Source organism: Papio anubis, chromosome 8 (genome assembly GCF_008728515.1).
Source record: "Papio anubis isolate 15944 chromosome 8, Panubis1.0, whole genome shotgun sequence".
Taxonomy (NCBI): Eukaryota; Metazoa; Chordata; class Mammalia; order Primates; family Cercopithecidae; genus Papio; species Papio anubis.
The window spans coordinates 135,198,322-135,213,333 of NC_044983.1; the positions used below are offsets into that span (position 1 = coordinate 135,198,322).

Sequence of the window (15,012 nt, forward strand, 5' to 3'; positions counted from 1 at the left end):
TACCAATAAGAAAAACTACAGAAATTATCAATATCAGTGAGAGGAGCAGACGCACAGACTATCCCAGGAGTAAATAACTCACATCCATTTGTATTTTGGTTTCACAATAGAATATATGATTCATGTCATGCCAGCAGTAGTCTTTCAACATATATTTGGCTTCTATTTGCATTAAAGTTAGTCTGAATCTCTGTGCAGGCTTGCACTGACACGTATATGGCCAGCTTCATTGTCCATGCTGCAGTGGCCTGGAAGCCAGGACATCTAGATGCCAGCCCTGTCACCTGCAAGCTGTGTGAACCTAAGCAAATCGGAAAACTCTCTGGGCCTCGTTTGTGATGCACGTGTGTTGAGATGGGCCATCTCTGGGGATGCAGAGAACTCTGACACGGCATGATGCCAGAGCAAACATCTTCACCCGTGAGCAAAATGAAAAGTAATGAATTCACAAGACACCATGCATCACGGAACTTCAACAAACTGCAAAGGCCAAGAGCCAAAAATGCATACTAATTCTGTTGTATTCCGGGCCTTGCAATTTACACAGGTCCCTATTAAGAAAAATAGAATTTAGCACTTTGGGAGGCCGAGGTGGGTGGATCACTTGAGGTCAGGAGTTAAGAGTCCAGCCTGGGCAACATTAGCCAGGCGTGGTGGCTCATGCCTGTAGTCCCAGCTACTCAGGAGGCTGAGGCAGGAGAATCACTTGAACCCGGGAGGCAGAGGCTCCAGTGAGCTGAGGTTATGCCACTGCACTCAAGCCCGGGCAAAAGAAAAGAAAAATAGAACTTAAATATATATATAAACGAGGTCATCCCTTTTATACAAACAAACACCTGAATGAATACAGTCTTGGTATTTTACATCCTGTCATTCCTAAGTCTTCACCGGCTGCCCACCGTGGGGCAAGGTGCTGGGTCCTGGGAGGCAGAGGTTAAACACCTGGCTCCATGTTCCACAGAGCTCAAAATCTAGTAGAAGAACCAGAAACCCAGTGTTAACACTTCTCCTGTTCCTCCCACTGTGGGTGGTGAAATCCTTCTTTCTTCAAGAATTAGTACAATGTTTCATTTTTTGTGATGCCTTTCCAGATCTCTCCAGTAAAAATTAGGTGCTCTCTCCAATGTATATATATTTTCGTATATGAAATGTTAAATCAAGGTTATAATTTACATACAATGAAATACACAAATCTGAAGCGTCTAGTAGTCTGATTATTTGCGTACAACCCTATAACCCACACCCCTATCAATATATGCAACATTTCATCAAGTCAGAAAGATATTTTCTCTTCCCTTTAAGATGACCAACTGTCCCAGTTTGTACTGAGGACTTTCCCAGGGTGAGGGAATTTCAGAGCTGATCTAAAAAATCCCAGGCAAACCAGACAGTTGCTAACCCTAATCCCTTTCCAGTCGATTCCTGCCCCATCCCACCTTAACCCAGAGTCAACCACTGGTTAGATTTCTTTTCTCATAAAACAGGTTTTCCTGTTCTAGAAAGGTGTACGCATGGAGTCACACAGGATGTTTCTCTTATGACTCGATTCCTTTGACCAGCATCGTAACTTTGTGTTGACCCCATTTTGTCGCGTGTCCCAGCAGTTTTTATTTCTGAGGAGTATTCCATTGTGTGGGAGCACTCCACACTGTTTATTCATCTACCTGTTGAGGGGCATTTGGAATTCTTTCCAGTTTGGAGTTATTAGGAATGAAGCTGTTATGAAAATACTTGTAGGAGTCTTTTTGTGGATATGGACTTACATTTCTCTTGAGAAAATATCTAGGAATGAAATTGCTGGATTACTGGGGAGGAATATGTTTTAATTCATGAGGAACTGCCTGACTGATTTCTAAAGTGGCTACACCACATTACACTCCCAGAAGCAGTTTATGTGAATTCTGGTTGTTTCACATTCTCCCTAACATTTGGTGTTCTGTTCTTTAATTCTAGCCATTCTAGTGGGTATATAGTAGTATCTAATTGGGGTTTTAATTTGCATTTCTCTAATGATTAATAATGTTGAACACTTTTCGGAGATTACAGGTCATTTGAGAAATATCTGTTCAAATCTTCTGCCTATTTATCACCTTTTTAGAATTATACAACTTCATCAATATGATACAAACGAATGTTACATAAATATGTTACAATTTTTTTATCTTAGAATGTAATTTGCCTTTTAATGAGCTGAAGTTTTTAATTTTGATGAAATTCATCCTATCAACTCTTAGTTTTATGGTTAGCAGTTTCTGGCCCCATCTAAGAAAATATTTGCCCCAAATCAAGAAGATACTCTGCTACATTTTCTTTGAGAAGGCTTGCAGCTAAAGTTTTTACTTTTAGGCCTAAAATTCATCTCCAGTAAATTCTTGGGCATGATGTGATGTATGGGTGAAGGGTTAATTTTATTCCCCCACATAGATGTCCAGTTGTTCCAGCATCTTTTATTAAAAAGACTTTTCTTCCCCCATGAAATTAGTTTTGCATCTTGTTAAAAATCAACTGATGAGATACAATTGGAACTATTTCTGGACTATCTATTATGGTCCATTGATCTCTTTGTGTTTACACCAATAACATATTCTCTTGATTACTATAGCTTTACATTGTCTTAAAATCATACAGTGTAAGTCCTCCAACTTTGTTCTTTTTTCTCAAGTTATTTGTCTATTCTAGGTCTGTTCAATTTCAAAATAATTTTATAATGTCATTAAACAAAAATTCTGCTAGGATTTTGATTGAATTGCATTAAACTTATAATCAGTTTGGGGAAAACCACGATCTTAAGAAAAACAAATTCTTCCAATCACTAAGCAAGGTATACGTTTTTTTTTGTTTTGTTTTTTTTGTTTTTTTTTTTTTTGGAGACAGAGAGTCTCGGTCTGTTGCTCAGTCTGAAGTGCAATGGTGCAATCTCAGCTCACTGCAACCTCCGCCTCCCGGGTTCAGGTGATTCTCCTGCCTCAGCCTCCTGAGTAGCTGGGACTACAGGTGCCCACTCCCATGCCTGGCTAATTCTTGTATTTTTAGTAGAGAGGACGTTTCACCATATTGGCCAGGCTGGTCTTGAACCCCTGACCTTGGGATCTACCTGCCTCAGCCCCTCAAAGTGCTGGGATTATAGGCACGAACCACCATGCCCGGACACCTCTCTATTTAAGTCTTCTTTCATTTCTCTTTATCATGCTTGATCATTCTCTACGTAGGGATAATATTTGTAGAAATGTTTTCCTAAGTGTTTTATGATTTTGATTCTACTGCATACGTTATTTTTTACATTTAATTTTCAAATTGTTAGTTGCTGGTATATAAACATAAGTGATTTTTAAATGTTGAGTGGCATCCTGAAATCTTGCTAAATTGACTTATTATTTCTAATAATTTCTTTGGTGTGGCAGATTTCTTATTTGTGTACATAATCATATGTACCATACAAAGACAGACATGTGAATAATAATTTTACTTCTTCATTTCCTATTTTAATACCCTTATTTATTTTCTTCCCTTATTGCTCTGATTAGGACTGCCAGAAAAATAATGAGTACAGTGGAAATGTGCCTTGTTCTTATTCTTAGAGAAAAAGTTATCAGACTTTCACCTCTAAGTGTAACATTAACTATGGGGTTTTTTGTAGATGGCCTTTGTCAGATTGAGGAAGTTCTCTTCTAATCCTAGTGTACTGAGTGTTTCTGGAATAATTAAGTGTTGACTTTTGTCAAATAATGTTTCTTCATCAACTGATATAATCATTATTTTTCTCCTTTATTCTGCTAACGTGATAAATTCTAATGACTGGTTTCTCAAGGGTAAAACAACCTCATATTTCTGAGTGAAACCTGAATTGTTCATGCTGTTTTGTCCCTTTCATATATCACAGAAGTTGATTTGATTTTTTGTTTTCATATTTCACATGTATTTACATGAGGTTATTGGTCTCCAGTTTTCTTTTCTCATAACGTCTCTGTCTGGGTTTGGCATCAAGGTGATGTTGCTATCATGAAATGGAAGTTGGGAAGTATTTCCTCCTTATTTTCTGAAAAAGTTTTTGTAAAGGTGATATTATTTCTTTAAAAAACTGCATGTATTTCAGAGTGGAGCCCTCTAGGCCTAAAGTTTGCTTTGTGGGAAGTTTTTAATTAAGAATTCAAAATCTTTAACTGATGTGTGACTATTTATTTTTTCTGTTTCTTCTTCCTGTGTCAATTTTAGTAATTTGTGTCTTTTTTTTTTTTTTTTTTTTACACAGAATCTCACTGTGTCGCTTAGACTGGAGTGCAGTGGTACAATCTTGGCTCACTACAATCTCTGCCTCCTGGGTTCAAGCGATTCTCATGCCTCAGCCTTCTGAGTGGCTGGAATTACAGGCATGCACCACAAGCCCAGTTAATTTTTGTGCGTTTAGTAGAGACGAGGTTTCACCATGTTGGTCAAGCTGGTTTCAAACTCCTGACCTCAGGTGATCCGCCAGCCTCGGCCTCCCAGAGGGCTAGGATTACAGGTGTGAGCCACCATGCCTGGCCGTCATTTTTCTTTTTTTTAAGAGACAGGTTCCTTCTCTGCCACCCAGGCTAGAGTGCAGTGGCACAATCATAGCTCACTCCAGGGACCCTCCTGCCTCAGCCTCCTGAAAGCTAGGACTACAGGGATGTCCCATCACACCCAGCTAATTTTTTAAAATGTTTTGTATGTTTTATGATTTTTCATAATATTATGTTATTATCCTTTTAATGTCTGTGGAATTAGTAGTAGTAAGGCCACCTCTTTCATTCTCATTATTGGTTATTTGTGTTTCCACATTTTTTTCTGACCACCCTGGTTACAATTTATTAATTTTATTATTAATTGTTTCAGAGAACCAGCTGTTGGTTTCACCGACTTTATGAGTTTATTTGTTCATACTCTATAGCACTGATATCCACTCTTCATATTTCTTCTGCTTACTCTAGGTACATTTTGCTCTTCTTTATCTAATAAACAAGAAATATCACTGATTTTAAACCATTCACCTTTTCTAATACAAACATTTACTGTATTATAAATAACAACTAGACATTTTGGGAGGCTGAAGCAGGATTGCTTGAGGCCGGGGATTTGAGACTAGCCTGGGCAAGATAGTGAGACCCTATCTCTACCAAAAGTTTTAAAAATAAGCCATTTGTGGTCCTGTGCACCTGTAGTTTTAGCTACTTGGGAGGCATGGCAGGAGGATCACTTGAGCCCAGGAGTTTGAGGTTACAGTGAGCTATGATGGTGCCAGTGCACTCCTGCCTGGACTATGGAGTGAGATTCTATCTCCAAAAAAAAAAAAAAATATATATATAAAAATATATATATATATATACACACACACACACACACACTTATACACACACAAAAGTAGGTGGAGCTGATTAAAAGAATTGTCCAAGTTTTCTATATTTTTACTAATTTTTTTGTCTATTTATTTTACCAAATACTGACAGAAAAATGTTGAAATTTTCAACTATAATGGTGGGGTTATCAATTTCTCCCTTCAGTTTTATTTTGAAGTTATATTTGTAAACAGTTTCATTTGATCATTATGTACTTTTGATGACTTGATTCTGCTGTCATTAAAAATTGTCCTCTTTTTCTCTTGAAAGCCTAACCATTTGATATTAAGACACCCAAACCAACTAATTATTTGGGTTTACATACGTCTTTTCCTTCATCTTTTCGTTTTACATTATGCATAGTTAATGTCAATTTCTTATAAAAAGGTAGTTGGTACCTTACTTTCTTATATAGTTTGACAATCTCCATTTTTAAAGGTAGTATTAAATCTATTTACATTTAGTGTAACTCTGGATACAGTAGATTTGAGTCCTCCACATTGCCATCTGTTTCCTATTTGGCTGTATGTTCCTTGTTCTTTTCTCCTCCTTTCTTGATACCTCTTCCCCTTTTTTTGGATTAAGTATTTTTAAATATTCCATTTTATCTCTTCTGGCTTATCATCCATTCCTTAAGTGGATTGCTCCAGAGTTTACATGTATCTTTAGCTGATCACATCTTAACTTCAAAAAATATTATAACAATTTGCATATAACACAAGAACTTCTATTTTCCCACCCATTCTTTGTGCCGCTTTGTTACATATTTTATTTGTATATGCGCTATACACTACAGAATTCAGCGTTTTTATTTCTTCTTTAAGTAGTCAATTAATCTTTCAAAGACATTTTAAAAGTGAAGGAAACACATCTTTTCTATTTATTCGCTTATTTACTATTTATTAGGTTCATCACTGCTTTATATAGCTTCTGGTTTCCATTTGATTTCTGACTGACGAGCTTATATCAAGCAAATAAAAAACAGGAATTGTGCTCCCTTTGTCTCTTAAACCGTGATCTCTTTATATAGTACCTGAAACTTTGGAAGTGTTGGCTTAAGGAACACATGAAACTATTTCCAATACACTCTGGAAAGTGCATGAGCAGAAGTACGTGTAATGTTAAGGGACCCACAGAAGGGCCAATCCACTCTGCCTAGTCACACTCAGAACAATTTTACCAAAATGGTAACATGGGCCAAGGTCAAACAGATATTTTCCAAAAGGTTGAATACAGTATCTTCATTTAAGAGAGAGAACAGTGTTAGAAAAAGGTGTGTGCAGAAGCTCGTTGGTGTAAACCACCTGCACATATACCAGCAATGGCGAGGAGCAAGTGCCCTTTACGTGAAGTATGGGATTGGGGCAAAGGGACTGAAGGGGAAGATCTGGGCCAGATCCTTAAGTACCATGGATGTCATAGGAGGGACTCTGGACTTTATCTCATCAGCACTGGGAAAGTATGTACCAGGGCAGTGGCACGGGCACGTGTGTACCGAAAGGATGACAACGGGAAACAAGGCTGTCAGCAGAGAGACCGACGGGGCAACTCTCTCTACAGTGACAAAGGTGTGCAGTGGACCGCAGAGTCATTGGGAGACATCTCCGAAGTCCAATCCACAGGGCGTAGGGACCACTTAGACTTGGGAATAACGGAAAAGGAGAATTAGAAGACATCGAATCTCAATCCCAAAAGCAGGGAAAAGAACCACAGAGACCAAAAGAAAAGGGAGCAAGGGCCACAGGCTGGGGGGCAGGATCCACATAGCGCTTCCTCTGTCCACCCACGCTTCCAAACCTCTGTGTGCAGCAAACCACACGGCAGCATTCTTCTCATCTTCAACTGTCATTTAGAACTGCAGGGGTCATGACGTGAAAGCCAGATATCAATAGGGGGAAAAGAAAAGACGAACCCGGTGACAACCTGTGCCACTTCCAAGAATTATTTATATGGGTAACGGCAGCAGGAGATGAGGGGATGAGAAAGAAACACACACCAGGTTCATGATGGAGCAAATGGAATGCTCAGAAAGGGCCTGAAATACTCTAACATTCACAGCCGTCCTGGCCAAGCCTTCCCCAGGGGCAAGAGCTTTAATGCTTCATAGAAATTCAAAACAGAGGTGAGTCTTGGCAGGGAAGGCTCTTACTCTGAGGATTGAAAAAGTGACAGATGATGAAATAAGACGCTAAAAGGCCCAGCTAAACCATTAATTCTTGCTGAAGGCATTCTCCAATGGTTGGGAAGAAAAACAGTCTTTCCTATAAACTAAAATCACACTTATTATTTAGAGCTGTATCATTTTCAAGGGATTTTATGCCAACATTAACATGGACAACAACATGCTATCTTACGCTGCAGCACACAGGGCCCTGGAGGAGGAGGGGCTGCATGGGATCCCTCTGCCTCCCCATTCGAGGACAGACAGGAAAGCATTTAAATAATACCCATCCAGCCCACCCTACTCAGATAAGCAGGACCTAGCTGGACAGGAACACCGGGACGAGCTCAGAGGTGAAGAGCACCTGCTTCCCAAAGGCTGCTGGCACTGTGGCAGGAATGGGAGACTCAGCTCCACCTCCAGCTTCCAGATTCCGCTACTCCAACTTTGCCAGAAGGAAAAGTTTTGGTGAGAAACTGTCATTCTCCTAACTCAGAAAAGAATACCCTGAGTATCTCTTGCCACCTCTGGGTTTCAAGTGTACAAACTGTCCAATTTCTTTCTCCCTGAAGGAAGACTAGGTCTGGAAAGTAGGCAGGAGAGAAAGCCTTTGTATGAGAAGGGCCTCCTAGGCAGAAATGACCTGAGGCCCAGATGGCTGGGAGCTCCACAAAGTGCCCATCCTATGGGGATGCCGGGAGTGATGCAGAAGAGATGCTGGACTTGTCCAGGAGTTCCTAAGACATGTGCTATCCACTGAGCCCCCACTCACAGGAGAGGCAAGCCAGAATGGAGCCATGCCAGGCTGAGCGGGAAGTGTGTGTGCACAGTGAGAACCACACACAGGAATGCTGCAATCATCAGCATTATTATTCCGGCATGGCATGATATGTAAAGCCCACTCGCTTACGACCACCTGAGAGGCAGTTCTCATGTAACACCTGGTTTCCTAATGAAAAGCCTACATCCCAGAGAGGCTAAGCAACTTGGCCCAATGGCAGGGATCTAATGGGAGGCAGGACAAAACCACACTGAGGTCAGGATTCTAAACGCAGTGCTGCTGAGACTCTAGAACAAGACTGCTGTGTGGCAGTAAGACATTTACCTGGTTGCTGGGAGAGTACTGACTCGGGTGAAAAATACAGATGGCTCGACTTCTATATGCAGCCCCAGGGAGAGGTTCCTGTAATATCCTTCAGTGTGGCCCGGGCCTCCAGAGTATTTGAAATTCAGGATAGCTTCCAGGGTCTACAAGATGTTGGAAAAAAAAAAAAAACACATACACATGTTAGTAACTCTCTAGTTTGATCCACCAGGAGGCAAGCGGCTTTGCTTAGGAAGAGCCTGAAGATAATCCCAACTAGTCAAGTCATCAGCATTGGCCGACTCACATTCCCGGCGGGCACTGTCTTACATCCCTGGCGGGCACCAACTCACACCCCCAGCGGGCATCGACTCACACCCCCGGCGGGCACCATCTTACACCCCTGGCGGGCACTGTCTTTCCTGTAATGCCCCAGAGTGTACACAATTCTCAGCCTGTACGTGCAAACGGAAAGGGCTTCCAAAACTTACTCTGTGGTTAAATACAGCTTTATTTTATTTTATTTTATTTTATTTTATTTTATTTTATTTTATTTTTTTGGAGATGGAGTCTCACTCTGTCGCCCAGGCAGGAGGCAGTGGCATGAAATTGGCTTACTGTAACCTCCGCCTCCCAGGTTCAAGCAGTTCTCCTGCCTCAGCCTCCGAGGGATTACAGACGCATGCCACAATGCCCGGCTAATTTTTGTATTTTAGTAGAGATGGGGTTTCACCATGTTGGCCAGGCTGGCCTCAAACTCCTGACCTCAGGTGATCCACCCGCCTCGGCCTCCCAAAGTGCTCGGATTACAGGCGTGAGCCACCACGCCTGGCCTAACACGGCATTTTGGAGAGAGCATCATTTCAACATAAAATGTTGTGTGAGGATCATTTCAACATAAAATGAGGTGACAGGCGGGGTGGGTGTGCTTCTATCCAGAAGGTAGGGTCACTTGGGCTGACAGTGAGTAAAAGCTGACAAACTCCACATTCAGGATGCTTCCTGGAATCCATCCAAGAGATGACTTCACAGGGCAACTGAGGCATTCCAGGAGGGGCAGGGTGCTGCACAGTGGGGACTGCCCATGTGCTCCTGCTGGGGCCCAGTGGCAGCCAGTGAGAGGCAAGGAACAGAGGTATGCGGAGACCCCCCCGCCATGGGGGTGGTGCTGCACACAGGATGGCTGGGGATGGAAGGGGAACATTACAGCTTCTCTGCATCCCCGAGTACAGGGTAACATCAGGGGACTGTGGAGCCTGGGGGGCACCTAAAGTAACCATAGAAACAAGAAGTTCAACCAGGTTTGCCTCTGGACTGAAGGACCCCGCCTTCCCCAGGACCGTCCTGAAGCAGTAGACACAGCAGATCCGGCCCATGGACCAAATCTGGCCACCGCCTGTTTTTGTGTGGCCTGAGAGCTAAGAACAGTTTTTACATTTTTTTAAAGCTTGTAAAACAAAACAAAACCAGAGAAGAATATGCAACAGCAACCATATGCGACTGGCAAAGCTTAAAATACTTACTATGTGGACCTTTACATCAAAGATTTGCAGATAAAACCCAGAGGAAAACATAGGAACAAATCTTCATGACCTTGGATTAGGCAAAGGTTTCACAGATATGACACCAAAAGCATAAGCAAAAACCCCCCCCCCAAAAAAAATCAAAGCTTCTCAACTGTTAAATAGGGACAATCATTAATACGTATCTCACTAGAGTGCAGATGTGATGAGGAAACACAGTGACAGAACAAGAAGTCGCTCATTAAATAAATTCCTTTCTCCCCCGCAACGTACCCATCTGACACCCTGAGGCAACATGGCTTAGAATCGGAGGAAACTAGTTTCAGTCCCGCTTCTTCTAGGTTTTGTTTTATATTCTTGTAAAGTGGCAAAGAATGCATAACATGAAAGTTACCATTTTAACAGTTCTAAGTACACAGTTCAGTGGTGTTAAACACATTCATTCTGTTTATCAACCATCTCCATCATCCATTTCCATCCCCAGAACTTTTGAATCTTCCCAAACTGACCCTCTGAACCCATTAAATATGGTCTCCCTTCCCCTAGGCCCTGGCACCCACCATGCTACTTTTTGTCTTCTTGAATTTCACACTCTAGGCACCTTGCATGAGTGGAATCCTACAGTACTTGTCTGTTTGTGAGTGGCGGATTTCACTCAGCATCATGTCCTTGAGATTCATCCGTGTTGAATCATGGGTCAGAATTTCCTCTTTTTAAAGACTGAGTAATATTCCATTACATGTATGCACTGCATCTTACTCATCCATTCATCTGTCAGTGGGCACCTGGGTTGCCCCTACCCCTTGGCTCTTGTGAACAGAGCTGCTCTGGTTGGACAATGCCGTGACCCGGCTTTCAGTTCTTTGGGGTATATGCCCAGAAGTGGAATTTCTGAATCGTGTGGGTATTCTGTATGTACCTTTTTGAGGAGCCACCATATTGTTTTGCACAGTGGCTGCACCATTTTACATTCCCACCAGTAGTGCACAGGGTTCCTATTTTCCCACATCCTTACCACACATTTGCTATTTTCTGTTTTTGTGATAACGGCCATCCTAAGGGGCATGAAGGGATATCTCACTGTGGTTTTGATTTGCATTTCTCTGGTGACTAGTAATGTTGAGCATCTTTTTATGTGCTCATGGTCCATTTATGTATCTTCTTTGGAGAAATTTCTATTTGAGTCCTTCAAGTCTCATTTTAAAAGCTCACTATTCCAAATCCCCTCTCACCACTCCTCAAGGTGTCTTTCATGACTGCATATTGACAGGTTCCCTTCAATATCTGTACAGCCAGAGAAATACCTTCACTGATTCTCTCCACCTATGTAAATATTCCTCCTCGACAGCCCAAATAAAGCCACCCCTTCCCCTTACTTACAAATGGCTCAGTAAAATACAGATTTTTAAAAATATTCAAGGATCATATTTTGGCCTCACCAAAATCCCAAATCCTTTTTTCATTCCCCTTACTCCCAAGCACCACCCTGTCATCTCCAAAGCGTTGCTGATTTCTTGTGAACATGTCTTAGACCTCTTAAATTGCCCTTGTCATCAGCAGAAGGTGAGTCTCGACACACACACATACTCAATAAGTCTTTCTGTCAAAACTTTCAGAGTTCAACTGACTTTCACCTGTTTGATCTATTTGTTCATTCATCTTTTCTAACACTTCCTGGGTATCTTCTAAGTTCAGGGCTCTGTGCTCAGTACAAGATGAAGAAGATGTAGTCCCTGATCTCAGAAAGCTCAGTAAATGCTGAGTGAGTCAATGTATGAATAAATTAAATAATAAATAAATGAAGCCAACCAACTAACCAACTGCCTAACATGTATGCAGCATCTTCCTCAAACTGCAGGCACAGTGGTCATGGAAATCAACAAACTCCCAGTAATGGCTGTGAAAAGCCAAAATCTGTGAGGTAACAACAAATGTCACACTGGCTTTTTGGTTTTTTTTTTTTTAAGGTAAACTTAAAAGTCACCTACAGAGAGTGATGTAAAAGAAATCACCTAGGGAATGAACAAAAAGTACACACAGACAACTGTCAAAGTAGCACATCACCAAGAAGAAATAGTCTGTGTTTCTACTTTCTGGGAATTCACTGTTTCTTTACTCTGTAGAAAACCACAAAAAAGATAGAATTATGAGGGGCAATATCTAATTTAACAAAATCAAGCACAGAAAAGGTGTATTAGTCCATTCTCACACTGCTGTAAAGAACTGCCCGAGACTGGGTAATTTATAAAGAAAAGATGTTTAATTGACTCACAGTTCCGCACAGCGGGGGAGGCCTCAGGAAACGGAGAATCACGGCAGAAGGGGAGGAAGCATGTCTTACACGGCAGCAGGAGAAAGTGAGCGAAGGGGAGGAAGCATGTCTTACATGGCAGCAGGAGAAAGTGAGCGAAGGGGAAGAAGCATGTCTTACACGGCAGCAGGAGAAAGTGAGCGAAGGGGAAGAAGCATGTCTTACATGGCAGCAGGAGAAAGTGAGCAAGTGTGTGAAGGAGGAACAGTCAAACACTTACAAAACCATCAGATCTCATGAGAACTCACTATCATGAGAATAGCACGGGGGATACCGCCCCCATAATCCAATCACATCCCACCAGTCCCTCCCTTGACATGTGGGGATTATGGGGATTACAATTCAAGATGAGATTTGGGTGGGGACACAGAGCCTAACCACATCAAAAGGTTTTCTGAAGTTCAGTGTCACTGCCTTACTTCTTTGAGATAAAAACAAAAACCAGAAATTAAAAAAAAAGCCTCCTCAGTCTTTTAAAATTAGACTATTATATATAAGGTCTTGTGTGTGTGTGTGGGGGGGGTCTTATTAATAATCAGAATAATCAGAGCATAAGGGGAGCTGGGAAGTGGAAAGACACAGGATGTCCAAGCCCTTTTCCTCAATCCAAGAGACTTCGTAAGACGTTCCTGTCTGAGAGTATTTTTCAATCCTTGCTTTGACAGAAGACTATTACAGAAATCATTCATAAACAAGGGACTACAACCAAAATGTTTATTTTCTAGGCACATAACTTAGTATTCCAGCTAACATGAAAGGCCTGTCAGTGGGTACCTTGTATTAAAGGCACCTACTCCACGCCAAGTGCTGCACTGAGTGACCGACGCCCCCAACTGCAACAGTCATGAGAGCCCCAGAAGGGAAGTGCTATTTTCATCAATGAGGCTCAGAGCACCCAGGAAGCAGCACAGGCAGGAACTGAATGCAGAGCAACGTACCTGCACAGCCCACTCTCTTGCCATTCAGGCAAACTGTTTAGAATAGCATTCATTCACCCATGTAATAATTCGCTCACTAACCCTGTCTACTATGTCCCAGGGACTATGGCACCTGAGAGGAAGAAGGCACAGTGCCACCCTTGGCGCACTTGACTCTAGTAAAAGAAACAAGCCTTGAGGCCTCTGAGTAAACTGTGACATGCTGTGTCATGGATAAGTGTATTACGATATATGAGAATACAGGAGGAAAAAGGACTACATGTGCCAGGTGGGTAGGAGTTGTAGAGGAAGGAACAACAAACCAGTAAGAAATACAGGATTGGATAATTATCAAATTGAAAATGGATAAATAACAGAAAAAAACCCAACTATCCTTAAACCTACTTCTCGAAAGTATCAATAAATGTGACAATCCTCTAAGTTGAGTTGATCAAGGAAAAAGAGAAGAGAAAAACAAATCACCAACATCAGGAATGAAAATGATTATCGGTACAAATCCTACAGACATTAAAAAGACAATCAGGGAAGAGTGTCAACAATTTTGTGCCAATAGATGCAACAACTTACATAAAATGGTCACACATTACCAAAAGGAATCAAGGAGAAACAGAAAATCTGAAGAGCCTCATGCCAATTGAAGACATTGGATTCATAATCAAGAATATACTTCCAAAAGATGGCCAGGCATTGTGGCTCATGCCTGAAATCTCAGCAGTTTGGGAGTCTGAGCAGAGGCAGATCATTTGAGCCCAAGAGACTGAGATAGCCTGGCCAACATGGCGAAAGCCCAACTCTACTACAAGTACACAAATCAGCTGGGCTTAGTGGAGCAGGCCTGTAATCACAGCTACTCAGGAGGCTAAGGAATGAGAATCATTTGAACCCGGGAAGCGGAGGTTGCAGTGAGCCAAGATCACACCACTTTACTCCAGCCTGGGTGTCAGCAAGACTCTGTCTCCAAAAACAAACAAACGAGCAAACAGGAATATACTCCCAAAAGAAACTCCAAGCTCAGATGGTCTCTCAGCTGAATTCTAACAAACATTTAAATTAGAAAGAATATCAATTTTATATAATAAACAGTTTTAGCCGTTAGAAAAAAGGAGAAAACTTTCCCAACCTTTTTATGAGACCAATAGTACTCAAATATCAAAATCAGATAGAAAACTTCCAAGAAAACTATTCATGAGGCCTATATCCCTCATGAATTTAAATGTAAAAATTATTTTTAGAGTACTAATGAATCAAGTTCAGTAAAATGTAAAATGGGTAATACATCATGGCCATCAATAGCGCAAGGTTGGTTTAATCTTCAAAAATCAATGCCATGCACCATATTAATAGGCTATTGGCAGGCAACAAAAAGAAAAGCCGAATGATCAACAGCTTCAGAAACAACAGTTGACAAAATTCAAAACCCATTTACAGTTTTTTAAAAGTTCTCCGCAAACTAGGCATAGAAAGGAACATCCTCATTCTATGAAATACACCCATGAAAACCCCACAGTCGAAACCTACTTAATGATAAGCAATGGAATGTTTTGCACCTAAAATCCAGATTAAGGCAAAGATGTAGCTGTAATAATTTTTATAAGCATTGTACTTGAGATCCTAGCAAGTTCAATAAGTCAAGAAACAAAG

At 41.3% G+C, this 15,012-nt stretch overlaps 1 protein-coding gene across 5 annotated transcripts in view; it reads right to left on the bottom strand.

Moving 5' to 3' along the window:
- The window catches only part of TRAPPC9 (trafficking protein particle complex 9), a 713,063-nt gene that overhangs the window by 278,596 nt on the left and 419,455 nt on the right, over positions 1 to 15,012 (bottom strand). For all 5 annotated transcript variants that reach the window (XM_017962346.3, XM_017962349.3, XM_017962347.3 and 2 more), the window contains one exon: positions 8,621 to 8,763. In XM_017962346.3, coding sequence (XP_017817835.2) covers positions 8,621 to 8,763 — 143 coding nt within the window. The remainder of the gene's footprint in view (positions 1 to 8,620; positions 8,764 to 15,012) is intronic.